Source organism: Myripristis murdjan, chromosome 3 (assembly GCF_902150065.1).
Source record: "Myripristis murdjan chromosome 3, fMyrMur1.1, whole genome shotgun sequence".
Lineage (NCBI taxonomy): Eukaryota > Metazoa > Chordata > Actinopteri > Holocentriformes > Holocentridae > Myripristis > Myripristis murdjan.
The window spans coordinates 10998343-11024760 of record NC_043982.1 but is presented as its reverse complement, the minus strand read 5'-3'; the positions used below and the strand labels follow the sequence as shown (position 1 = coordinate 11024760).

Genomic DNA, 26418 nt, shown 5'->3' with positions numbered 1-26418 from the left:
ATTTGAGATAATTTTGCTTATTTACAATGCAAATGAACTCATTTACAGATTTTTTTTAAAAGAGATGATCAGTGGAGGTTTTGATAGTCACACATTTTCACTTGTTTCTAGAAAATGCATAAACTGGTGTAGCACGTGAGCACAACTGAAATTAACTGACCATACTGGCTGATTTTTTTTTTTTTATTATTATTATTTTTTTTTTTTTACCTTTTTTTTACCTTTCATTTCATTTTGTAACTCAAAAACAAACATTTCAGGACTCATACTAAAATGATGTTTTTGCAGCATAGAGAAACTAAAAAACAATCTTATCTTCAAAAGCCAACAGCAAACACCTCTGCAAAGATAAACACCTCAACTCAGCCATTTATCAACTCCCAGAGCACTGCTGTGCTGATGAGGCCCAGAGGGCTGTACCAACCCTTCAAACATGGTACTGAGGAGCCGCTTAACAAACACCTGCTCCTCATAGTGGTGGAAGCTGGCCAGCTGAGCGCCCAGGGCCTGGCAGAAGAAGTCTGCTTCCACCCAGGAACGTTTCATCAGGACTTTCTCGTCGTGGAACACCTGGAGGAACCGACACACTGTCAGCTCCAACACATAATGATGGATTTCATCAATTTATTGTTTCTTAGTAAGCAAGCCTTAAGTGATTACAGAGTTCCCCCTCTTTGTCAAATGTAAAAGCCCCTGACCTTACCATGACTTTCTATGACAAAAATGTCGAATTTCCATGACCTATTAACATGATTTTTTTCCTTGATGACACTGTTAAGCACACTTCGGATTCAGAGGTTTCATCAAAGTTTATTATCATTTTATTCTGCCAGGGAAGTGAATATAATATCATGTAACTGAGGCTGACAATTTCTGTGATATTAGATATTAGATATTATTTTATTCTCTGACTTTCTCTGTCTGGGACAGACACTATGACTTAAGCGCTTTTTGATTAGTAGTATGCATGAGGGCGACATAAGTGAGGAAAGTTGATGGTAGGAAGAGAGACAGGAAGTAATAAAAAAAGAGATGACACACAGAAACTGAATCATAACTGTGAGTCAGGACAGAGGAAAACCACAAAGACAGCCTGACCTGACCTTGAAACAGTGGAGCAGCCCAGAGTGTGATTCCCAGCCTGGTGGACAGGGGGCGTACACATCAATGTGGTGCTCCGGCAGCTGGACGTCCTGGTAACTGCTGATGCTTTGCTTACACACTGACAAGGCCTTGTGGGATTTGCAGTCTTTCACCTCCCAGTGACCCAGGGCCGATCCACCTGTCATAGCAACACAGCCTCCGGCACTGACTGAGGAGGGAGGGAACAGGAAATAAATGGCGAGGAGAAGAAGAGAGGTGAACGTTAAAGAATGCAACATGGGAGAGAAACACAACCACAGAGTATAGATTCGCAGGCAAAGCTCTGACCTACCTGGCTGGTGTCTGTTCCAGTTGGTGAAGGTGAGAGGCAGAGTGGAGCCGTTTTGGCCCAGCCAGCTGTACTCTCCTGTCCTGCTCTGGTCTTGGAGGGCAATCCAGTAATTCATGCTGCTGTTGGCGCCCCTTTCATTCAGCAAACTGTTGACGAATGCCTGCTCGAACCTGTCAACAGGGGAGAGGAGAGGAGCCGGGACAGCACGAGACGGGACGGGACGGGATGGGAGAGGATGGGGACAGGAGAGAGCAAAACTGAACAGAAAACAATCTGACAGAATAGGTTGAGGGCAGCGACTAATATTCACTGTCATCAATCTGTTACATTATCCTTTCAAGAGCCCAAAATGATGCCGGAAAATGATTGATGATGATTTACTTAGTTTGACCAGCAGCCAAAAGAATCCCCAAGTATTCCTTTTACAATGAAGAAAAGAAAAAAACAAAACAAAAAAAAAAAAAACAACATTTATGAATCTGTTACCAGCATATTTGGTATTTTTACTGGATGATGTCTAAAAGGATTAATTGGTCATCAAAATTATAAATGATTCACATTGTGATAGTCGATCTATTATTTGACAGTTTCAGCAAAAATGTGTTGTTCTTAGATCAACTGTGCAGTGTGACGTCTCACTCAGTACCTTAGGTCATGTGTTACTGTTTCATTCACGGTTTTATATTGTAATACTCCCACTCCCTCTCATTTCATATAATTTGACTTCCTGCCAGTGTGTGTTCCTGCCACTCTGATAGTGTAGCCACGCCCCGATTAGTTTCACCTGCGTTCCATTATGTGTGTGTAGCCTCTGTGTTTCCCACACCTCATTGCCTTTGTCCTAGCATCAAGCTAGCATCAAGTGTTTTACCTCCAAGTGTGTTTCAGACCTCTGCTTGTTTTCCTGGACTTTGCCTTTGTCTTCTCCTGGCCGGACTTATTGCCGGCTTATTCACCTGTTATTTAGACGCTGTCTGTCACGCTGTTCCTTGATTTTGCCTTCTCCTTGCCAGACCTGTTGCCTGATTACTCCCCTATGACTTTTGTACCTGTTCTGCAAGTAACAGACTGAGTTTAATGTTATCCGGTGTTGAGCACTGAGTCCCTGCCTGTTGTCCTTCAGTCGGGATTACTAAACAGGTTTAGTAATTCAACCAGCCAACCTGTTTTCCACAATCAGGAGCGGAGCTGTGCAGTAATATCCCTTCAGTGCGTCTTCGTAGCTCTGCTCGTGGCTGGTCACCATGTAGCAGGAGTGGCCATGGCGCTTCCAGCCCTGCACGCACAAACAAACAAATTGTGAAAACCATGAATTCGACAGACCCCATTCACCACCGAGAATTTGGTCACAATTTTCTGCAATTTGGAAGAAAACAGTGTCATAAAATGTGTTTTCGGAGCACTACAAACATGAAGACACAAGGACTCGAGAGGGCTAATTGCATAATGAAGTTACAGGAGAAACTTTGAGCCAAGAGTCCGCTCTGCAAATTTAATGTAAGACAACAGTGGCTACTGCAGGCCATGAAAACATGCACACTGCAGGAGCCAAGAGTCACTGTAACAGAGAGAGCAAGAAAGGAAGACAGACATTATTTGTGTGAGTGTGTGTGGGGAGGGAGGGGTGTTGGTGTGGTGTTGAGGATAATTCTTCAGCCATTCATCTCTAACAAAGTCTTCTGTGACACGAAACCCACGCTCTGGTTATGAGTGTGTCTGTGTGCCATTTTATCAAATAAAAAGTGATGCCACCTGACCTGCGCATGTGGCGACACGGTCTACGCTCCACAACATTTTACAGAATACAACCCATCCCTTTCACTCCAGATTCAGGTCAAAACAAGTAGATGCACTTTTACATCACTTTGATATCACTGATTTGGACTGACTGCTTTTATTTGATTATTGTTTTTATTCTGACTCAATGTGATCAAATATGCTTTAGAATGATCATGCTGTGGTCTTTCATGTGTGGTGCGCCGGACCAAACAGATTTCCCCATGTTGGATAATAAAGCTCATCTGCATCTGAATCTGTGTATTAACGTCTTAGGCTTACTATCACATAACTAATGATTATTTAACAAAAATCTCTTTTGTAAATAATTTGTGAGAGCACCAGCAGTACACAACATCCTCCCAATATCGATATTGAGGTATTCGGTCAAAAATATTGTGAAATTTGATTTTGTTCATATGGCCTTGTCCTGGTGGGGGGTTATACTGGTACTGGAGTGTTTTCACAAGTGGTATCCATCTGCCCCCTACCCCCACCTCCTAAACTTGGGGACCAGAGTCCTGTGTCTCCTTTTATGACTGTTCACACATGGCCTCACATGCAGGTAGAGCCACTTCATCAGCGTTACCAGACCGCAGTTAAAACCAGAGTTAAAAAATGTAAAGTGTATATCTGTCTCTACAGTTGTGTCAAGACTCTTCAGAGGCTGCTTGAGCACGGCCAGTGATCCCACTGCCTTCAGGGCCATTTTTGACCTTACGTTCCAGAGTATCGACGAGCAGCCCTGTGAGTCAAGCTTTGATATTCTTGTAAACAGTGTCAGAGAGCAACATGAATGCCAGACAATACGTCAGCAGTCGGCTGAATGAGTTCATTGTGCTTTTGAAGGCACGGAAGGCCAAATCGCCCACAAGTTGAACTCCAGCGGGCGTGTGGCTCCTCCTGCTGCCTGTCGTGACATGTACGGAGCTATTCTGACGAATAATGCACAGGACAGATAATGTCAGCATCTCTCACTCTAACAGAGCCACTTACACAACAATGTGTCACTTATAGATAAGCAATTATATATGTGATAAAATCTGAAGGGAGACTGAACATTGATTCCAGTGTAGATGGCAGTTTTGTTAATTCATTTGTTGCATTGTTCATAAATTCTGCAGATGTAATCAATGACTCTGATTTTGGCATGCATCAATATGAAATGCCTTGAACTGAATCATTCACAATTCTTAAAGACCTAACCTAACAAGGGATAGTGTTACATTTTTGCATGTGCTTATTTCATAGATAAAAACTTTTTGGCTGAAACCAGCTTGTTGACTCAACCTGTAGTTTACAAACTGAACTTGAAGTGACATGTTGAAAACAAAAATATAAGACGTTCTTTGAATCACTTACTGGTGAATCATCAAAATGAATCTCTGTTACGCCAAAGATTCACACCCCCACGCTTCTTATTTTGTGTGTGTGTGTGCCTGTACACGTGTGTATTTGTGTTCCTACCTCAGGACAACCCTCATCCCACGCTCCAGTGTCCTGAACGGGAGTCTGGCTCTCTCTCCGGCACACAGCAGGCAGTCGCTCATCACATGACGCTAACAGCCAGTTACCATCCTGTGGAAGAGTTTAACTTTATTCTCATAAGGCCTAGACCTGATGGGTGCAAAAATGCAGTATCATGGGATCAATTAAATTTTAATCCACTCAGTGAAGGAGGGAAACTCACTTATGCATCTTTTGCGATACACTACTGCAATACTGATCCACTAAAACCCTTTATAATATTGCAGAACAGTCAAGCTCGACTGTTCATGATGGTGGTAGGTTGGCAGACATCTTGATTTTCCGGGGGGGGAATATTTATTTACAGTACAAAGAAAGTGGCTCATCACAAAAAAAGGTACATGTTTGTGGCAGCACGGCCTCATCTCTCCTCCCAAGGAGCAAAACCCAGCTGACTATAGAGAGTTCAATTCTCACCAAACCCACTACAGCAACCACCATACCATAGAAGGTTGACCTACACTGTAACCTTAAAATGAAATCAAATAACATTCTTGGACTCACTTACAAGCTCATTCACATTACTATAAAAAAAGTCAAGTAATCCTAACACATTACTTTAGACTGTCCCAAACAAACAAAAGAAACATTCCTACAGAACTGAAAACCCTCCATTTGGTTTGGCCCAGTGATGTCAGCCACAACCTCACCAAACCCATAAAAATCAGGAAACGCTCCTTCCAAAGGTCGTGTCCAGATGGTAACCCTAGATTTGTGAAACTCTCACACAATACTGCTTGACTCTGTCCTAACTTTACCCCAAACCCTAACCTTAACCTTAACTGCACTCGTGAGAGCTCAAACCTAGATTTGCGAATCTGGGGTTACCGTCTAGACAGGACCCCTCCCAAAGACTTGCCCTGCATGTGATATTTTACCCCTAGGATGGTGAAGTCATGACCTTATTGACTTATATTCATTTTCTATGGCCTTTTCATAATCTTAGACATAACCAATTTCTGTCTAACCCTAACCTTAACCAATAAGCCAAAATGACCATACAAATGACTTCACCATCCTTGAAAAAAAAAAAAAAAAAAAAAAGTTGGCATCCTTCATGGTGGCTCTGAACAAAGGAACAAACAATTGAACAATGTTCAACCCTGCAACATAATAAAAGTAACTGAAACTAACTTATGTGCTTTGGTGTGACATGTAACATAACACTAACACAAACAAACCCAGAATAGTAAATGATGCAATGTTATAATAGCCATGGTAAATTACAGTAAATGCACACATGTAGAAAATAATATGGTGCAATGTGTAAGATGAGCGTGTAAGGCACAAGTGGTCAGTAAAGGAGAGCTCTCACCCACTTTGTCACAAATATAATAAGAGGTTCTGTGAGCGTCATAAGAATTTTTGCACAAACGCAGGGTTTCTCACCTTCCTGCTTGTCTTGGCACAGAGGGTGGCATTGGTCAGGTTGTGAGGAGGGTGGTACTGCTGCCACAGAGTGAGGGTTACCAAGGAGCCATCAGACCACTCCACAGCCGGAGACGACGCCCTTCTCTTCAGACCGATCCACACCTCTGGACTCTCTCCTGAGACTGCAACACACACGGCAAAACATGCACACACACATTAACAACATAGAGTTTAGTATCCACTTGGTGCATCCCTGGAGCGTTCACTGCAAAAATGTCCCCCTTAACAAGTCATTCAGCCTCACAGTCAATTTTAACATCTTGTTTTTCTTTAATTAAATGAAAAAAATCTGCCGGTGGGATGAGATAATCCCTCTTGTTTGCAATACAGTTTCACTTTTCAAGGATTTTTCTGGGAACCACTGCAAATACATTGTAACAAGGTGAAAAACATGGCAGATCAGTCCACTAGTATGAGGAAAAACACTTGATTCAAGAAAATACTGGAGGCCAGTTTATTAGCATTGGAAACAAGTGGGATTATCATATTCCAGTGGCAGATTTTTTCACTTGTTTTACATAAGATAACATTTTAAAAACATAATAGGAGACTAAATGACTTTTCAAGAGGCTAAACTGTTGCAGCATTCATAATAAACAGAGCTTCATGTCTCACAGTTGGCCAGGAGGTTGAGGAGCAGTTCCACCTCAGACAGTGTGTGGAGGCTGGTGAGGTTCGACCCGTGAGAGACGCAGGCCTGAGACGAATCCTCCCAACTTCTTGCGTCTGCCAGCAGCCGGTAGCAGAAACCGTTATGGGCCAGCCAGTCGTCCGCACACACTGTGTGGTGATACTGCCAGTTCTCTGTGAGAGGAGAGGAGAGGAGAGGGGAAACATGTTATTACATCACCTCCAACAAACACTGTTTTGGTGTAACAGCCAACAGCAGTGTGGGGAACAAAGTCAAATGTTCACTTCCCAGGTGCAGTGCAGCTGTTGCGGCCTAAAGCTTCAGGAGCTGAAAAAAGCTTCTCACACATTCATGCACTTTGACTGTCAGTTCAATCCTGCTGCAATCTGGGACACATCTGGAGGAGGAGAGAGACGGTCTGCATGTCGGGTACTCACACAAGCGCCCTGTAATACTGTGGCTGTATTAATCAGATGTTTGGGGGCACGTGGTTTCCATCGTATCCAGGTACGTATGCAGACAAATCCCGATTATTCATAAATCGGAGTCATGCTGGGGACCTCAATTATCACAAATTAACATAATGGCACCACCTCTGAAGTTCCACATCAGGCAAAGGGGAACACCCACATTCATAATCTTCCAGACTAAAAAGGCACCAAAGGGACTGATAAATAAGAGCTTCAGTGATGCAGAAACTAAGGTAATAAATGACGTTTTTTTTTTTTTTTTTTTTTTAAAGGCAATAATTCTGCAGCAGTGGGATTACAGCTCCATAAAAAGCTGACATATGGAAGGAAAGCCAGGTGAGACCTACCCTGTCTGAAAACTGCGCAAGAAGGTAAATCAAAGTGTTTTGTTTTAAAAGTGTTCACTAAAAGGGTGTCACAGCCAAGCAATGGAACATAACATGAAAAGAGGCAAAGGGTACAACTGCAGCCGCTCTCTCCAAAACTGACGAGTGTGTCAGTGTAATCACCGGGGTCATGTCCGTCTCTGGCACTGATCCAAACGGGTACAGTGACAAGGCAGCAGACCTCCTCACACTGTGGTCAGAAAATGTTTCTCCTTTGCTTTTCCCTTCCTGCTGAGTCAAGATTACTTGAGATTTTGCAGCATTTTTAGCCCTTTAAATAGTCTCTAATTACAGAATAAAGAACATCAAAGAGTCATACAAAGACCATTCTCTTTAAAATATTGCTCTCTATATGCTAAATAATAAATAAGGAAAAAAACTGGCATAGGTCTATGTTCAGAGTAGCTTATTTAAAGATGCACTGTGCAAACGTGCAGAGGGTTAATTTAAGTGAGAGCCTTTATACGCAGCTGACGCAAAACTTATGGAATGAGCATGCAATTCATCAGTGCATCAGGCTGATGACAAGAACCGTCTAAAATGAGACATCAAATGACATCAAATGAGACATCAAATTTTTTTTTTTTTTTTTTTTTTTTTTTGTCAGAGAGAGTCTAAAGGGTCCTCACTTCAGTTAACCATTGGTAAGAGTGCAAAGTGAATCTTTAATGTCTAATTTCATCAAAAAAGTGAAACACCTTCCATAAAATTTACACACATCTTATGCTTGATTAATGAGAATTAGTGTATGTGTGTGTGTGTGTGTGTGTGTGTGTGTGTGTGTGTGTGTGTGTGTGTGTGTGTGTGTGTTCTCACTCAGCGGCTCGGCTTTCCGGGTGTCATTGGGTGTCTTCTTGCAGATGTAAGGCAGTGCGGACTCACAGGAGAGGCTCTGCCAGTGACCCTCGACGGCTGAGTTGTACACTCCACACTGCCTGTTGTCCTGCAGGGGGCTGGGAGACAAGGCTGATGGGAAGAGGCAACAGGGAGGCCTTAGATTCAGGAGCGTGGCTGCACCTCCACCTTTTAGTTTCTAATAACCTAATAATCTGCCATTAACCCTGGTGCTTCCCTCTAATGATCAATACTAACCAATTTATTCCACTCAAATTTTAAATGGAAGATTTTCCCTTTTTTAATTATTGTTGCTGATGGGTCTCCATGGACTGGATATATGAAATTTTGCTGTTCTTTTGGAAAAGTAACTTTGAAAATCCCAAGTGCAGCTATGTCAGTGTGTTACAGAATAATTTTTGGGAGGGAAAAATGATTGAAATTGGATTTTTCCCACATTTGTATCACAACTATGAAATCTCAAAAATTCAAAACTATGCTTGTTATATTGTCAAACTCCTTCATGAATGATCATTCTTGCACTTAAAGGCAAATACCACTGAATTAATTCATTCACATGCATCACATTTTAGTGTTGAAGCAGTTTAATTAATATTTCTGTATGCAGTGAGTGTTACTACTGTTACTATTGCACAGTACTAGAACATTGCTTGAGAATCACATATCAGACCAAGATGAAATGCTAAATAGTAATAATAACAAACTGCTATAGAAAATAGTAAATCATCTACCAGCCACCTTAGCAGGAAAGCCAAAAAGTTAATTACTCTTCTATATGCCCAAGATGTAACTGTTGTATAGATCAGCTTAGTTTTTTACGTATTCATTTTTGGATATGTTGCCCACCATGCACATAAATCCTACTGCAATATTATGGTATACTGTGTTAGAGTATACTGCCATTACAGTGTACTGTAATAAACAAATATGATAGACACTCATGTACACATTATGCAGGGTATTGTGCATGCAGATGTGAATAAATGTGCATCTATACAACAAGAAACAAATACATAAACCAACACATACATGCATGTGAAAATCACATTAAGAGAGGCTTCACCCTAACACTCGGCCTTCGATTGAACACATAAAGGCTCAGTACCTGTGGTGAAGTTGACCAAAGCTAGCGGCGCTCCATCCGACCACTGCCACCCACGACCATTCTTAAGGTGGTTCAGCCCGATCCACACCATCACCCCGAAATCAGCCAGTCGATCTGAGGCAAGGTAGATTGGTGCATGAATAGTGTATGAGCTGTGAAAATCAGCTAAGACTGCAACTTCACAATTTCAGAAGCAATTAAGTCTGGCAAATGACTAAAAGGCCTCTAGTGTGCAATAACTGAACAAAGGATTCAGAGTGAGAGATGAACACTGTTCAACTCCAAAGCTCTGCGGTGTTCAGATGAGAGCTTCACTGCATGTGACAGTGATCAAAATATTGATCATATTAACCCAGATATATATATATGACAGGCAGAGCCAAACACTATTATCTGCATCAGCAATCAATGAAGTCATATTGTTCAACAGACAAACACCGTGCCTGCATTTCATCAGGTAGAGCGCCTGCTGTCATTCTGGCAGCTGCAGGGTGCCTGTATGTGTTCTACCAGCATGGATGCCTACCTCTGATGTACCTGTACTCTGCCAGGCTGGTGATGCTCAGCAGATTGCCACCTTGGGCCTGGCAGGTTGAGAGCGCCTGACTCCAGGTTAGGATGGTGTACAGGTTGAACTGGTAACAAGCCTGCAGCTCCTGGTTGGAGTCCCAAAACGTCTCGCAGCTTGAATCTGAAGAAGTAGAACAAGTGTGTGGGCGTGTGTGTCTGGGTGTCAGGATCGAAAACTGTCGTGAGCTTGGAGCAAAAATCCCCTTACAAGTTTATAAAAGACCACTGAAACTAAAAAGGGAGTAAAAACTGCCTTTGATAATTGGGTATGGCAAGAATATGTCAAGAATAGTGTCTTTTGTATTCCTGACCTGTTGAATATTCTTGCATGTCCTAAAGCAGGGACACCATTATCTGATGGTTGTCTGTTGCATATTATGTTGCAAAATGTAGTACAAATTGGGTGTTTATTTGTCAGTAATTTGCAATGTATTAAAAATGCCATTGGAAAAAATCTAATGTCTTAGCACTGCTGCATGCATGTTTTACCATGAACTGGACAGAAGCCCCATCTCTCGGCGTCGTCATAGCGGGTGGTGGTAGCACACCACTGATGATGGTCCTCACGCCCCTCGTCTGTGCACTCTGAGTACCATTTGTTGTTGTATTTAAACGGCAGAGCACAGGGCATGCCGTGTGCATTTCCCAACAAAGTATGGATATCTGCATGTGAAACACATCCAGCATGATTTAAAAACATTAGCTATAAAAAGAAGATAGATAGATAGATAGATAGATAGATAGATAAAACTTTATTCATCCCCAAAGAGAAATTCAAATATCCAGTAGCTCATCAAAACATAAAAACAACAACCACACACAGGATATAGAGAATATCCTGTGGAAAAAAAAACAGACAATAACCAAGATGACAATTTTGCTGTGCATAACGGCGTCAAATTTAGGGTTGGGCAATGGGTCAAAATTATATCAGCTCAGCTATATTTATAGCTATAAGCTATATTTGATCATTTGGATATTTTGATATTTGATTCTGTCCACGTCAACCTGCCCTGGTCAAATTTGTCAATGAACTGTTTTAAATCGTCAGCCAGATTTGCAGTCACCCATCTCCATTCCCTCCTCCCTCCCTTTCCCCCTGTCCTGTGCATGAGCTCCAACACCGACTGTTGCTGATAAGCTGAAATAATGTTGAGTGGCCCGGTCTGAGCCTGTGCACGAACACCGGCTTTTAGGGCTACTTGAGATGGTGAAAAAAAAACATATTGTGATTATTTTGATAGATATTGCTATTGGGATATTGTCATTTTAATGAGAATGATCATTCCCTTACCATTACTTTCATTTTAACTGGAAAACAACAGTAAAACGAGGATGATGTGATTTTTTTCTGGAGTCCACACCAAACCGTCATGTGATTTGTAGGCCACAGCATGGAGCTCCACAATACTTCCAATTATAAAGGTATACTGTCACATATATCTGTTATCAAAAAATTGGATATTGCAATCATCAATATTGCGATTTTGTGCACACACAGAATGGAGAGCTAGTGGACCATGAGGAGATGTTTGCTGAATTCATTAATTTCAAATATCAATGATCTTTCTCTCGCTGACTCCCAGACACAAAGGATATTTTGTTCTCAAATCTGCCTACCTTCATAGGGGTACGAGCAGGGCCCCTCTCCAGGGGTGTTGTACCTCCTCCACTGGTGGTACGAGGTTTTCTTCACCACCACCAACCGGCCAGCCACAGACAGCTTCATCTGGGACGCCCCATACAGAGTGTTCCCATTGCAGAGCCACCACAGTGTACGGAGGGCCATGTCGCATTCAAACGTCCCAAGCGGCTGCGTCGTATCTGAGGTATTGAGGCCGAGACACATGCTGGTCCCCAAGTTGAAGAGCCGGTGTTGGGACACCCACTTCCACAGCATGCGACGCGTGGGACGTTCACAGTTCTCCAGCACCAGGTTGGAGCGATCCACGGTGATGCAACGCTTTAGCTGAGAACTCTCCAGGATGAACAGACCCTTTTCTGGAGAGGGATGGAAGATGGAAGGGGAGAGTAGATGACATGATGAGGGGAGGAGGAGAAAATGAACAGGAGGTTGAGAGACAAGCAAAGTGCAAAGAGAGGTGAGGGTAAGAGAAAAGGAGGAGATAAAAAAGAAAGTAAAGAAGAGGGGATTTATGCGTCAGTGACGCAAGGTTAATGCATGGAGGACGGGATGGACTGTGGATGGATGTGAGGGGGGTGTCTTGTGGAAGCAGAGAGGGACAGACGGATAAATCAAAAGGCCCCATTTTAAAAATCGGTTAAGTGAATATCTGAACTAACAGCTATCACACAAGCATGCAGAGCCAGTGGACTATTGGACAGAGTCTTATTTTAGATGCCTTTCCCCCAGAATGAAGTGATATTCGAGGCCTGTGGATGAGAGAAGAACCTATGTCTCCTGAGGTGAAAGGGGTCATTGGTGTAACTGGATATACTAAAGACAGATTGAAGCAACTGAGCAGACAGTTATGAAAACGTCTAAGGATATAACTTCTTCCTTTATGTCACTCATGCATGCCAAGAGGGAAAAAAACACACTGTGTGTACTAGAGCAATGTAAAATGCCCACATTCCCTATTTTTGGCAGTATATACTAGAAGCTATTAGAGCTCCACAATTAAGCAAAATTATACTGAAATCACAATATGGATAGATGCAATATTCAAATAATAACCTAGTGGCTGCAATTTTTTGATAAAGGTTAAATCTAGATGTAACCAAAAAAAAAAAAAAAAAAAAAGAAAAGAAAAAAAAAGAAAAAAAAAATCCAATTAAAATGAAAATAATGATACAATAATGAGAAATGATCAGACCCACTACAATCGCAACTATGATTGCCAGTATTTGTAAGAATAATCTCAATATGATTTATTTACCATATTGTGCAGCCCTAGAGAATAGACCATATCTGTATTAAGGTGTAAGCCATTTAACATATGTATACATTTGACAGGCAATATGTGCAAACAATAAATAATACTACATATAATTAATACTATCAACAATCACAAGAAATTATTTTGATACTGCTACCTGATACCTGCTACTATGTGCAACATCGCTCGTTAAATAATCAAATACATGTTCCTTCCATATAAAAATATTCAAATAGTCTCTGATTCCCTAACATGTTTATTATCTTATTTTGTGAAAGATTTTGAATTATTTTTACTTGTTATCATCAATTTAGACAACACAATTGTATATCTAGCTGTCTTTATTATTTCATCACGATTATAAACAACAACACTAAAATATATTATCTTGTATCTTAAAATGCTTAATCTATGCAAAAGCATGAACATATGGCATAATTCTCCGCCCAAAAAAAGAAAAAGAAAAAACTTCCAAAGGCATCTAATATGTTCTTAATGCCTATGGTCATGCAAAATGCAATGAAAGCTTGATCAGGACAATAACTCTTTACAATTGGAGGCTCCTCATATTAGTATTTGTCACCACTGACAGTTTTGCACAAGGAAGGACAGCTTTTAGTTTCTAAACTGTTGTAGTTTCCAGATTACAGGAGAATAAAAAAAAAAAAAAAAAAAAAAAAAAAAAAAAAAAAAAAATCAGCAGCAACATGAACCGGCGCAAAGCTGCAGCTGTGGGACTTAAAACTCGGAGCTCGGGTCTGGTAACCACCAGGGGTCCTTGAAAAGGTTTCAGGTTTTTTTCCCCTAAGCAAGAAGAATAGTTGGATTTCACTTAGTTCATTCACTAGACAGTCGCACAGTGAGAGAGAGCATGCATTATAATGAGTACTGTGCTTAGAAGTTTCACTCTCCCCTAACTCCCCCTCCAGCAGAGGCACTTACATAATTCTGTGCCATGTAAAGAGCATACATTTTCTCAGCTGGGACGCCTTGGATCAAAATCCTATCAAAATGCCGACAAATGCAGGAGAGGGAGGCTCTTTGACATGAAACCGTGTCGGGAGGTTACAGGGGCTGGCTGCAGCGGGAGCCGGATGACTTACTGTAAAACTCCATGAGCTGGTTTTTCTCCAGGACTTCATCTTCCTCATTCACACAGACGCAGCTTTTCGCCAACAACACGGCGCAAATAGTCGCCACAACAGCCACCGAGTCGATGCAGCGAGGCAACTGTACCATCATTTCGACGACGAGATGCGGTATTGAGGTGCAAATGTGCGCACATTCCGAGGTCCTCAAAGTGTATTTTCGGGTTGTTGTTTTGCCCTCATAGGAAAGTTTCCACAAGTTTTTAGGGGGGAATCGCGACGTCACGTCTGACGGAGCCGCCGCTCTGCTGTCTGCATCTCAGCGGGGCAGAGGCACGCATTCCTCAGGACAGTTTTCAGTGGGACAGGGTTTTAAAAGACAAATGTCAATAAATAAAATTGACAAGCACTTTTGCAAAAAAGAAATAAATAATCCCAGATTAAAGAGGTGTAACTGACTATAATAAATAAACCTCCAAATGAGCCCACTGGGGCTCCTTGAGGGAGGTCCGTGGAGGGCAAAATGTATAGTGGTTTATTTTACTTTCATTTTACCCCGCAGAGAACGGCAAAGAGATAATGTATGGGAATGAATGTTATGATGTTAGGTTGCACAGTTATAGCTGCTATACTGCCCCACCTACAGCACAGGCTGTATCTAACAACAATCTTCTGGTGCAACTAAACCTAATCCAACAGCAATTCATCAATGAGATCAGTGGAGTGTCTTTTGAATTAAAATGATATAGGAATCCTTACTTATCATAAGAGCCGAGCACATAATAGGTACAACTCAAAATGAAACATGAATCCTGAAAGCATCATTTTACAATGCAGCAGTTCAACTTTATTTATGTGCCATGCAACTTAAAGACACTCAGTAATCAGCAGTCTCAGAAATCACTGTTCAAGGCTCAGCCCCTATTTATAATAAAACAAACACAACATTAAAAAAAAAAAAAAATCAAAATCATGGGATTTATATATTTACATTAATCAAAAAACCTGTTTTTTCAGTAGTAGATAACTCATACTGCAGAGTCCACCTTTTCAAGCTGCACCATGCTGCATATGTTAAATCAAAACTTGTTGGATCATATGCAACAGGAAAATACAGTGTTCAACTGTGCATTTACACCTTACAAATCTAGGTGAATGATACACATTTACAGCAGCAAAACAATCAAGAGTGTATGCCTGTCATTAATTTCTGGACATTCACAGCATTGTCTACTCTTAGTACATCTCTGAACAACACAGAGATTTGCACAATGTTCATCTCTCTCTCTCTCTCTCTCTCTCACACACACACACACACACACACACTCACATACACACACACACACACACACACACACACACACACACACACACACACACACACACGCACACACACTCCCACATACACACCCACATCCATCCAGTGCACTCAAATGGTGGTTTGCATTGCCTGCACACTACAGCATGCTGTCCCTTTATTATCAGTAGTGATTCATCGTAATGACCTTTTCTCTCCCTGTATTTTTATAAGTTACATTTTTGAAGGTTGACGTTGAGCTTCTGAACAGAGGGTTGGTTCCCTGAGGAGAGACAGAAAACATGAAGCGATCAGCAGTCATAATCACTTCCAACCAACAACCGGTTCCATACAAGAAAACATTTGAAATCTTGTCGCGGGCGCATTAAGCTGCTTAATGAAAATCGCGTGTTGGTAGGACGCCAGACAGACAGCTCAAGAGAGAGAAAAGATCTTACCGACTGCCATTTTGCCTTTGCTCTCTCAGCCTCAAACTTGGCCACCTCTCTACGATCGTGGACTGATACCAGCAGCTTCCACACAACTAGTAGAATCAGGCCGATGCACATAATGGAGAGGGAGACCCCCAGAATAATCATAGGGATGTTGGGGGGCTCAGGGCAATCTAGGGAGGGAGGAAGAGACGAAAACAGGAGACACATTTGTATTAGAGTCATAAAAGTGGCAATTACATCTTTTCACATAATTTCACACATATCAAGCTGTACGGGAAAACCACAGATGGCTGGCATATTGACATTTTATGTGTGAATACATATAAAGGTTATATAAATACTAGAAAGGCTTTTGCACGCCTACATATTGATAGTTGTGTAGGGTAGGCACAAGGAGAAAGAATTCTGCACCCTGTCTGCATAACCAAACTACATTATCTGTTAGATCTGAGGGTTAGATGACGTTTCCTGGAAGTGAGGACAGTGTGCATGATTTTTTTTACATGTATTGCTGTAAAACCTACCATACATCTGGAGATTGTGGGCCATGGTTAACGTGTCGCTGGCTACCACAGTGAACGAGATCAGGCAGTCATTCTCGCTCTTCAGGGTGCACTGCTGAGAATAGCTCTTGTTGTATTCTGAAACGAAATGTGATCATAAACATCTATAAGGAAGGAATGAAGACATGAATCTAGCAAATATCGACTTCCCTCTTGGCATTGTGCAAAGAATGTAAGAGGATATACTTGCTTCTTTTTTTCTTTTTTTTTTGCCGTCAATGTGATTTCCATATCAAAGACTACAATCTGGTGTGTGTGTATGTGTTTTTTTATGAGACTGCATGTCGGTGTGTATCTCTCACACCATTGTATTTCACATCTGAAGCCTGAAAATCTAATCAGATATACCTCTCAGCTTCCACAAGTGTAACTGGGTTCAAAATAATCCCCTCTACAAAGGAGCCCAAGGTCCTTGGCTATTCACTCACACCACAATAGCGCTGTCTGTACGACAAGGTAAATAATATGTTCTCCATTGTCTGGCATTGGGGGAATGGACATGGACGGTGCTCTGTTAGTAAAGGGGGCGCGAGCATGAAAGAGACACCTGAGTCGATGCAGGTCGGCATTCCTCCAAACCTCTGACCCATGGGCAAACTTAGCATGGCTGTCTGTTGATACCAATATCACAAAAAACTGTGCTGGGAAAACAAACTCCAGCGACAGCAGACGTTTCCACTCCAATTATATTAAGAGCCTGGTCTCTGTAAAGTTGTTGCTGTTACAGTGGGTCGGGGTAAAGATTTTCTATTATGATTAAATATCTTTTTATTGGTGTCAGCAAGTAACAAATACAGTACAATCACTCAAATATCACCATGGGGTAAAGACTTTCTATTAAAGAAACCTGAAGATTTTGCCAAAAACATCTGGTACTGCAAGTTAGACAAACTGCAAAGAGTGCATCTTGAGCTTCTTTCGGTATGGATCACAGAGTTTCTGGAGGAAACAAATCCAAGGCACTCAGTAAAGTTTAAAAGTAAAGTTTATCAGCTGATTTCTCCAGATTCAAACCATTATTTTTTTGGAGATTCAAAGCTACTTTCACATGTGAGAGTGGCGCAATCCAATCAAGACACAACGATTTTTATTATTTATTTTATTTCTCCTGTCCCCAGTTATAGACTCTTCAGCTGTGCCTGTTATCTGCCACTAGGCTCAACAAATGGTTAACAGTAACTGTTAGCTTGTTAGCAAGGCATGCCAATTTTGTGCTGTTCCTGGACATAAATCCACCTCTTTATCAAGGATTACTCTAGCAAAGTAGTGTTATTAGCAAAGTGCTTTAATCTGACATGGAGGGGAATAGTTCCTCTTTGTTGGGCAGTTCGTTGATCTTACCAGAAAGGACACAACATAGTTACCCCTACAAGGAGAACTAAAGCCCCCCAGCCCTTCTGGGGTGGATTACTGCAGAAAATACAGCATCAAAAAGTCAATTTTATTTACATTTTAGTTACTGAGTTGTAGGAACTCAAATCTTGGTGGATGATGAAGATCATCCACCATCAGCAACAAGACCCCGTCCTTATGCATTTAATAAAAGGCTTTTTAAATGTAATCCTCACTCATGTGCCTTGGATTTATTTGATTATCAGTTTGTTGGGAACATTTGGTATTGTTTGAGAGTGCAGATAAGAAACAAACTCATCATTTGTAGAGACTGCATCTTATATGTCAGGTAGCAGCGGTGGTTTCAAATCCCAGTGAAGGTAAAACAGGTAGACTCAGAAGACATTCACCTGTGACTGGGTTGATGGAAATTTTCGATATGCTGCACCTTTGGTCGCACGCCTCAGTACTCTCCTTTTCTTGGAGGTGGCACTCCACACAAGACCTGAGGAGAAAACAGACAGAGAATCAAATGCTCCGTTTTTCGTTGGGTTCATTCTCTCCTGGGATGGAAAGGGATTGATGAGGCTTTAATCACTGATATGGCAGGTACAGAGAAATCAGAGTCACGGCCAGTTATCAGAGTGTTCCCAAGGCTTCACTCGCTCGCTATCACCCATCCCACCTTTAACGGTGGTGTCAAATGCACCAGCCCTGACAGCTGCTTTACAATGGGGAAAGGAAATCTTTTAGCCCTGTGTTTGGGGACATTAGTTGTCTTTTGATGTCACCTGTAATGTGTAGACAAATGTGGACAAGAGGCCCAGAACATGATATGCCTGTTCTTACGAGAACAGACAGATCACGTGGTTTAAGGAAACATATTATACCTTCTAAAAAAACGAAAACAAGAATGATCAAGGTAAAGCGGACAAAAACCTCTACAATACACCATTATTCAGCTTTAATAGTTGATAATATGAGGGTGTTCTCACCTTGCAGAGCTGCAGGCATCCCCACATGTTGGGCACTTCTCACACTGGTCCCCAGAAGCTCCAGATACAGAGCACACACACTGGCCGCACTCGCACTTCCCCCGGCCGCTGCAGACGACTCCATCCTCCGATGTACACGCCTCGGTGCTGGTGCTGCAGTTGCAATACTCCCCTGTCCAGCCACTATGACATACACACTCCCCGCAGTCACACTGTCCATGGCCTACAAGCACAAAACCACACGTAACAAAATATAATTATACCTACCATATCATCATAATCAACATAATTACACATACATGGCTCACTAGAAACACTACCAAATGCACTTGTACCTGGGAATAGTTTGATCTAGGCTCTCTGCAAAAAATCTTCTTCCTTACAAATCATTTTGTCTGAAATTCGGTCTTATGATTTTGTTTTTCTTAAAACAAGTGGAAAAAATCAAGTGATTTTGGAAACAAGTGATCCCACTTTCCAAAATTTCCCTGAATCAAGTGTCATTTTCTTGATACCAGTGGGATAATCTGGTTTATTCTGCCTTATTTGAGCATATTCTTTACACTTGTTCCCAAAAAATAATCCTGAAATACATGAAACTACATTGGAAAAGAGGGAAATTATCTCCTACTGATTCTTTCACTTGTTTTAACGAGATGCTCAGACTGAATAAGAAACTAAAGGACTTGTTAAGATGTTTTTTCCCCAGTGTACACACCTCCACAGAGCTCCCCACGGAAGCGAACACAGGAGTAATCATTGCACTCGCAGTGCGGTCCATAGACGCGTCCAAAGCTGGATGTGTCACACACACACTTCCCGCAGTAGCACTCCCCCTGACCGCTGCACAACTCATCCTCGTCGGCGGCATTGCAGTTGCTGATCAGGGCGTCTTCCTCACTGCATTCACACTGGGGTCCCATGTACCCTGGCTGACACACGCACACACCACACTGCAGAGTCCCTTGGCCCTGGGTGCAGAGGCTGCTGTTGGCCTCGGAGGAGCGCCGGCAGGCACAGGAGCACTGGGACTCCATCTCAACCTGCAGAGTGTCCTGCAGACCCACTGGCTTGAGGAAGAAATGTCGTGGACCTTGCAAGCACTCTGCCACCTCCACAGATACGTTGAATACCACCTGAGCAAAGAGGGGGCAGAAGTAACCTGTTTATTTCATAATGTGTTTTCATAAAGGTGACTTCAATCCATCAGAATCATCCAATTGTCAGTTTTGATTTGTACAACAAACCGTGTCTCCAGTTTTGATGTTGGAGCAGCGTTTTAGACCAGGGAGGACAGTCCCATTAGGGCAGATGGCTGTGAAGGACATGTGGAGGTCCTCCGTGTCTCCAAGAACCTCCAGCTCAATTTCTGAACGTAGTTCCTGGAAAACAGCACAGGCATATTGTAGGCTGGCGCAGGGGAATTCATTTGAAAACTAAGGCGTGGCTCTGAGCAGAACATGTCCCGCCAAGATATGCTCCAACCTCACCATACCAAGAGCGCTTTCCGCATGGGTGAGTCATCGTCCCAGGTGTGCAGGGGTGTACACAGCACCCGATGGAGGAATGATAGCTGGCTTGAGCCCAGCTGGAGGATTGACTGACTGTTTAACTGACTAACTGACTGACTGACTTGCTGACTGACTTGCTGGCTGCGTGCTAGTAGAGGTTGTGTTTCCCTCCTGTTGTGTTGTGTTGCCTCGGTGTTGCCATGCATGATGCTTAGAGACAACAGAAACATTTTTGGACTCCCTAAGATGAAAGTGCTGCAGAATTCCAGCGCTCTCATCAAAGGCGCAGCACAGATTCAATATATTTAAAGGAACAATTCACACAAAATGCAAGGAAAAAATATCCCATTTACCCCTAGACTATTCATCCAAATAGTTTCTGTATGATTTGGTGAGGTTTCCAGTCTGCTGTAATCTTCTCTGTCTCCCTGCAGGCATGACACACCAAACTGATGACCAGCCAATGTTTGGCTGTCGGTGGGCATCTGTGGCCCTAATTTTTGCGTTGACCCCTGTTGGCAGTTCTCTGGCCAATTGGACATGTTGAATTGGTGGCAGAGCTGATCTGTAAGGGAGATCACTCTGATTGGCTGTTTATCTTAACGAATCAGTGCCTTCCTCCACAACCAAAAGACCAAGGACTGAAAAAAAAACAGTGCCATTTGCAACTTCTTATCAGACATATTGATGATTATGAGTAGCTATATTACGAAACTATCTTTGGTGAGCGAGACTAGTGTGAAAATGGTAAGCAACTGCTGGTTTGTTGATGGTTTGAATGACGAATACAGACTACTGCCACCTGCTGGGATGGAGAATTATTTCCTCTCATGCAAAGTTTCAGCAAATGTACACTACCAGTCAAAAGTCGGGTCGGGTCGGGTCGGGTTCGGGCAGAATATGAGAACTCTAGTCCCAACCCCATTAAGAAGGCAAGAAACTCCACAAATGAACCCTGACAAGGCACACCTGTGAAGTGAAAACCATTTCAGGTGACTACATCATGAAGCTCATCGAGAGAAGGCCAAGGGTTTGCAGTGCTGTCAACAAAGCAAAGGGTGGCTACTTTGAGGAATCTAAAATATAAAACATATTTAGAGTTATTTAACAATGTTTTCTTTGCTACATAATTCCATATATCTTGCTTCATATATTTGATGTCTTCAGTATGTATCTACAATGTGGAAAGTAATAAAAATAAAGAAAAAACATTGAATGAGAAGGTGTGTCCAAACTTTTGGCTGGTAGTGTATCTGTACTCATTAGGATAGATCATGACAAACTGGAAACCTGACCAAATCAAAAAAAAAAAAAAATCTGAATGGATATATTGCACAAGCCGTAAGTGGGGAAATATCTTTTTTTCTGTGTTTTGGGTGAGCTGTTATTTTAACTGTTTTTCACTACACGGTAGTTAAAAAGTGTCTAAAACATTTATCAACAAAATAACAAGCATGCATCAAAATTGCACTGAAGTTGCACCGAATTGTACAAATACCAATTAACTGTCGCCCATGCTCATTTTCTTAAACAACACCTCTAATTGTATTCAGTGTAATCAAAGGATCTCTCCTCAGTGTAGGTAATGGTGGTAGAGCCTAAATGCGGGTGTAAAGGATGTATCTGATGAAATGATTAGAAGACTGTAGGCCTGCCACCAGTCACTGCCGCCAGGGGGGATTTAGATGAGAAGAGGGGGAGTGTAAGAGCCAGAGACAGATGTAGAGAGGGAATGAGACTGAGGAAGAGAGAGAGCAAGCCTGAGTTAGAGGGCTGGGGAGATCAAACAGCCGGGGCAAGCGGGAACTTGCTGTTAAACATACTGATGCAAAGGCCATGAATAGGGTTGGCAAGAAAAAGAAAGATGGGAAGAAAGTATGAAAGGGGAAAAGCAGGAGCGTAAGAAAGACCAGAGGAGACACGGCTGAGTCATACTGACTGTGCAAAGAGAAAAAAAATTAGAGAGGGTTCATTGATGCATGCTTTAAGTTTATGTGTCATGTTTTTGTCTGAATATCCTCCTATGCCGCTGGCTTAACTTAGACCCACCCTAAAAAGAGAAAACAATTATTTCAGGTGGACTACGTGGGTTAAATTAAAAATATAAGGTTCGACTGATAACACGATGACAGAAGTTAGGTCTTATGTCTTCCAACCTCCGTCTGCACACACAGCATAGCCACATATTCAGACTCTATGAAGAGTGTTTATTTACTTTGTATGCTGTTACAATCAGCTCCAGGATGTTCCGCGAATCCGTCGCCAGGACTCCAACAGTGGCGCCAGGTATGAGATTTGCATAGTTCTAGGAGAAAAACACATAACAGCATAAAAAAGTCTCACAAATGCGGGCAGACTTGGCTCCATCTTGTAAGGAACAAGACTATGGAAAGGAAAGGGAAGGGAGGAAAAAAAAGGGCTTGTTCAAACAGGTCCAATGAGAATGCTGCCCAGGGAATCAAATATGCTAACCTAAATTATACTGCGCTCCGAGAATGTTTCTTTTATTTTACACTTTTTCAGTTTTAAACTATATTTCTCGTCGCTCGGTTTTCAAATTTGAAATCGACACTGCCATGGTGGGGATCTCTCACCTTATAAGTGTGCTTCTGCCTTTCTGTCACAGCAAAGATAAGTAAGATGTTGTTTTCCGCCAGCTTATCAGACAGCTGGCCAAGAGTTGGGTACTCCTGCAAAATTAAATAAAATGTCAGCAATGACAAATGAAAGGCAGTGATTTTTCATCACAGCTGATTCTAAAACCTAACACCATGTAGAGAGCAATATGAAGGAATTATTGTTTGAGGAAAATGCGCAAATTAAAAAAAAAAAAAAAAAAAACCACATACACACAAAATTAACTGTTACTCAATTAAGCAGCATAGTGAAGTGCATGCTTTACAAAAGAATAAAATCAGCTCATGAACCTCTGTGAGCGTACCAGCATTGTTGACATGGAGTATTCATTGTTAATGTCCAGATGGCACTGCCCATCATTAGGAATCACAATGCCAGCCAGCTTACTGTCCATCCCAAAGTGTGAGTCATTATCGCTGACAAACACCAGCAAACGCATTGAATCATTCCTCCAGCCGATCTTGTCCTATCAAGAGACAGTGAATAACTTATTAAAAGGAAATCCGGGAAAGCCTGGAGGGATATCTTCGGGATATCTTCGTTAACTGGCAATGAGACGCACGGTATAACTCTATATCATGACACAAGGCATAAATAAATGAAGCATAAATTTACATCATAACTCCCATTGCGTCCACAGAAAACAAAATGACATCTCATGACATGACATTCTGATGTGGTGCGTATCTTACCCCACAAACGGCTGCTTGCATGATGGCGTCAAAGCCGCACTCTGGATCATCATTATTGGCGGATACCCACTGATCACGAATTTTCTGGTTGAACTTGTCAGTGCTGCTCGTCAGTGACAGGACATGTTTGTACCCAAAAGTCGGCAAACAGGTATTATCTACACTCCTGTGACACAGTGGAGGCAATGCATGAAATAACATTTTCCAACTGCAACAACGGCTGATATTCTGAGACAAGTGCACATAACATCGCTGGAAGTGCCAACGTAAAGTCTACAGATGATGTGCCAGATAAGTCACTGTCTCTGTGTGTTGTTTGCCACGGTTGAACTGTACCTGCAAGGGTTGGCCAGCTCTTCTTCTGTGATCCTGATGTAAGGCAGGGTGGGTTTCTCCACAAAAGAGCCAAATCCCAGGCGGAACTTGCTGGTGAGTTTGGCCATCTCTTTAGACAGAGTTGAGCCCAAGTCCTTGATCATCTCCAAATCATCAACCATGGACGCTGAAAGGTCCATCAGGTAGTAGATGTCCACAGGATAGTCCTCTGTCTGTTGAACTTTGACTTGGATGGTCATCTGACTGCCTGCGCATAAATAAAACAATCAGCTTATTTCTGTCTAAATATGAAGAGCCATCTGTGAAGACAAAATAGCAAAATGCCTCAGACTGCATACCAGGCCGTAGCTTGAGGGCCATTTTCTGAGGGGAGATCTGGGTGCTGTTCGATTTGCTTGTCTTCCTCCCAAGAGGGAGATCCTGGAGGATTTGGCTGTTTGAAACAGGGAACTCCAGCCAGGCCTTGGCACATCCCTTCTCCTGTAGGCTGTCCGGCGTGTCACATCTCTCACTAATGGAAAACCAGTCTGTGAAATTCTGAAAGAAGAGAGAGAAAAAGTTGCAAGTTTTGCTGCTCACAGGCTGAAGACTGAGGTTGTGTTTACTCTGCATTGTTATCAGTATTTAAAGTATAATATGCAAATATGAGGTGCAACTTCCCAGCTACATAAAATTGACAGCTAATTTGTATACCAGTGGATTAGAATAGTAATAACCTAATACCTTTATTTACAGTGAGTTGCAAAGTGATTAACACCCAAATATTACAATAATAACATAAAATGAATAGCAGAAATAAACAAAAAAGACTAAAAAGGACATTAAATAATAAAAGACAACACAAATAGAACAAAACAATTAGGAAAGATCAAGTTTGAGAAGAGCAACTTCTTCTGAGGCAGGCCGTTAAGGCTCGTGCAGGCCTTCACCATAAAGCTCTGACTCCTTTGGTCAACTATTTCTGAACTGACAATCACGGTCATCTTACACATGCGGTTTCATAAAGACATAGCCGCCTACCTCCTGTGTGCACCAGGCACAGTGTGGACTGAGCTGGAGACACTCGTCACAGCTCATAGCGCTGCCTAATGAGCATGATCCTGCAGCACATGGGAACACAGGGGTGAGCAAAACAGACAACAGTCATATGTGGCCAACACGCATGGACGTCTACAAATTTCCTCATGAAGTCCTCGCAAAGTGGCGGAGAACACCATGAAAATGCCTCTAGTATATCATTAAAGCATGCTGCTGTGTGTTTCATTCATAATGGAATGCATTTATAGACATGTATGATAATTTTATGCCAGTGATAAAGTGCAGCAGTCTATTTGTACACATCTTATGAGCAGATTTAGTCTTTTTAAGTACATACAGTCTATTTAGATATCAGTGTTCCTGTGTAGTGTTTGCTAAATTTATTTGTACATACATATGTATGTATGTTGTCCTGGGAAGGAATGGGGAGAGGGGTTAGGGGGTCATCAGTAACTTTTCGCAACCTTCTTCTGAATGGGAAAGTCACAATTAAGCCTATTTTAAATATTATGGAGTGCAGAAAGAATAAATTAGTAGATAAACAAACAAATAAATACATACATAAAAACAGGACTTTGGTTTACAGTGTTGTGAGCCATACAACTAATTGGCCAATCACAGAGGGGATTATGGGCTGCTCTATGATTGATAAACTCATATGAGATAATTTAAGGACATTGTAAACCTGTCGCCCTTGACTCACTTCACTGAGGCAAAGCAAAACAAAACGGTGCTTACCCTCCACGTTGTTGATCCAATACCGGAGAATTAGGCTCAGCAGTACAAGCCCCATTAGTCCGCGCGGTTACTGGTTCTGAGGAGAGATAATGTCAACAGTTCAGGTTGTCTCATATTTACAGGGGTCTCAGTGAAAGACAGTCTCCTAGCCTTGCCGCCCTGACCGACAGCAGGCGACGGGACAGTGCAGCAGACTACCTGGACGGGAGGAGGTTACCTGCCCTGCCTTTTATGTTCACTTCCGCACAGGTGAGAGCAGCGGAGGGGCGAATGGGGACGGCGCGAAGGTGTGTTGGATATAAAAGCTATGACCAGTGCGTTGTATTACTTTTACCCAAATTTTAAAATCCATATCCAACAAGTAATCAAGTAACAAAGCAAGCAAACAAATAAATAAATACATATTTGAAAAAACAAACAAACAAATAAATAAATAAATAAAAAATAAATAAAAATAAATAAAACAAAACAAAACAATGCAGTCTATTATGTTGAAGACCATGGGTGATTTGCATAAAAATCACTATCCCTATAATGTTTTTCCGCAGGGAATTGAGTTAGTGTACGCTACTATGACTATCTCCAATGGTGTGACCTTAGCATTTATGTCATAATCTCATTGGTTCATATTTATGGATATATGTAGGGTT

The 26418-nt window shown here is 41.9% G+C and overlaps 2 protein-coding genes across 3 annotated transcripts in view; both read right to left on the bottom strand.

Moving 5' to 3' along the window:
* Positions 1–14433, bottom strand: part of pla2r1 (phospholipase A2 receptor 1) — a 32281-nt gene extending 17848 nt beyond the window's left edge. Inside the window, exons 1-13 of the mRNA XM_030048366.1 lie at positions 14190–14433; positions 11807–12187; positions 10676–10849; positions 10143–10307; positions 9617–9730; positions 8473–8622; positions 6785–6973; positions 6128–6291; positions 4679–4789; positions 2599–2711; positions 1436–1605; positions 1104–1312; positions 425–570 (exon numbers count right to left, since the gene is read on the bottom strand). Of these exons, the coding sequence (XP_029904226.1) occupies positions 425–570; positions 1104–1312; positions 1436–1605; positions 2599–2711; positions 4679–4789; positions 6128–6291; positions 6785–6973; positions 8473–8622; positions 9617–9730; positions 10143–10307; positions 10676–10849; positions 11807–12187; positions 14190–14328 (2225 nt within the window). The 5' untranslated portion in view covers positions 14329–14433. The remainder of the gene's footprint in view (positions 1–424; positions 571–1103; positions 1313–1435; positions 1606–2598; positions 2712–4678; positions 4790–6127; positions 6292–6784; positions 6974–8472; positions 8623–9616; positions 9731–10142; positions 10308–10675; positions 10850–11806; positions 12188–14189) is intronic.
* Positions 14434–15130: 697 nt separating this feature from the next.
* On the bottom strand, positions 15131–25950 carry itgb6 (integrin, beta 6). Of its 2 annotated transcripts, XM_030048369.1 has the most exons (15): positions 25769–25950; positions 25013–25092; positions 24331–24529; positions 23993–24239; positions 23657–23822; positions 23269–23430; positions 22922–23017; positions 22543–22632; positions 20064–20198; positions 19535–19952; positions 18817–19039; positions 18232–18326; positions 16451–16567; positions 15930–16096; positions 15131–15754 (listed from the first exon to the last, which is right to left on the bottom strand). In XM_030048369.1, the coding sequence occupies exons 1-15, from the start codon at positions 25821–25823 to the stop codon at positions 15656–15658; spliced, it is 2349 nt and encodes a 782-aa protein (XP_029904229.1). In that variant the 5' UTR covers positions 25824–25950; the 3' UTR covers positions 15131–15655. The 2 variants fall into 2 exon arrangements, with proteins under 2 accessions (XP_029904229.1, XP_029904230.1); XM_030048370.1 differs by lacking the exon at positions 25013–25092 and having other exon boundaries at positions 25769–25818.
* Positions 25951–26418: the final 468 nt, after the last annotated feature.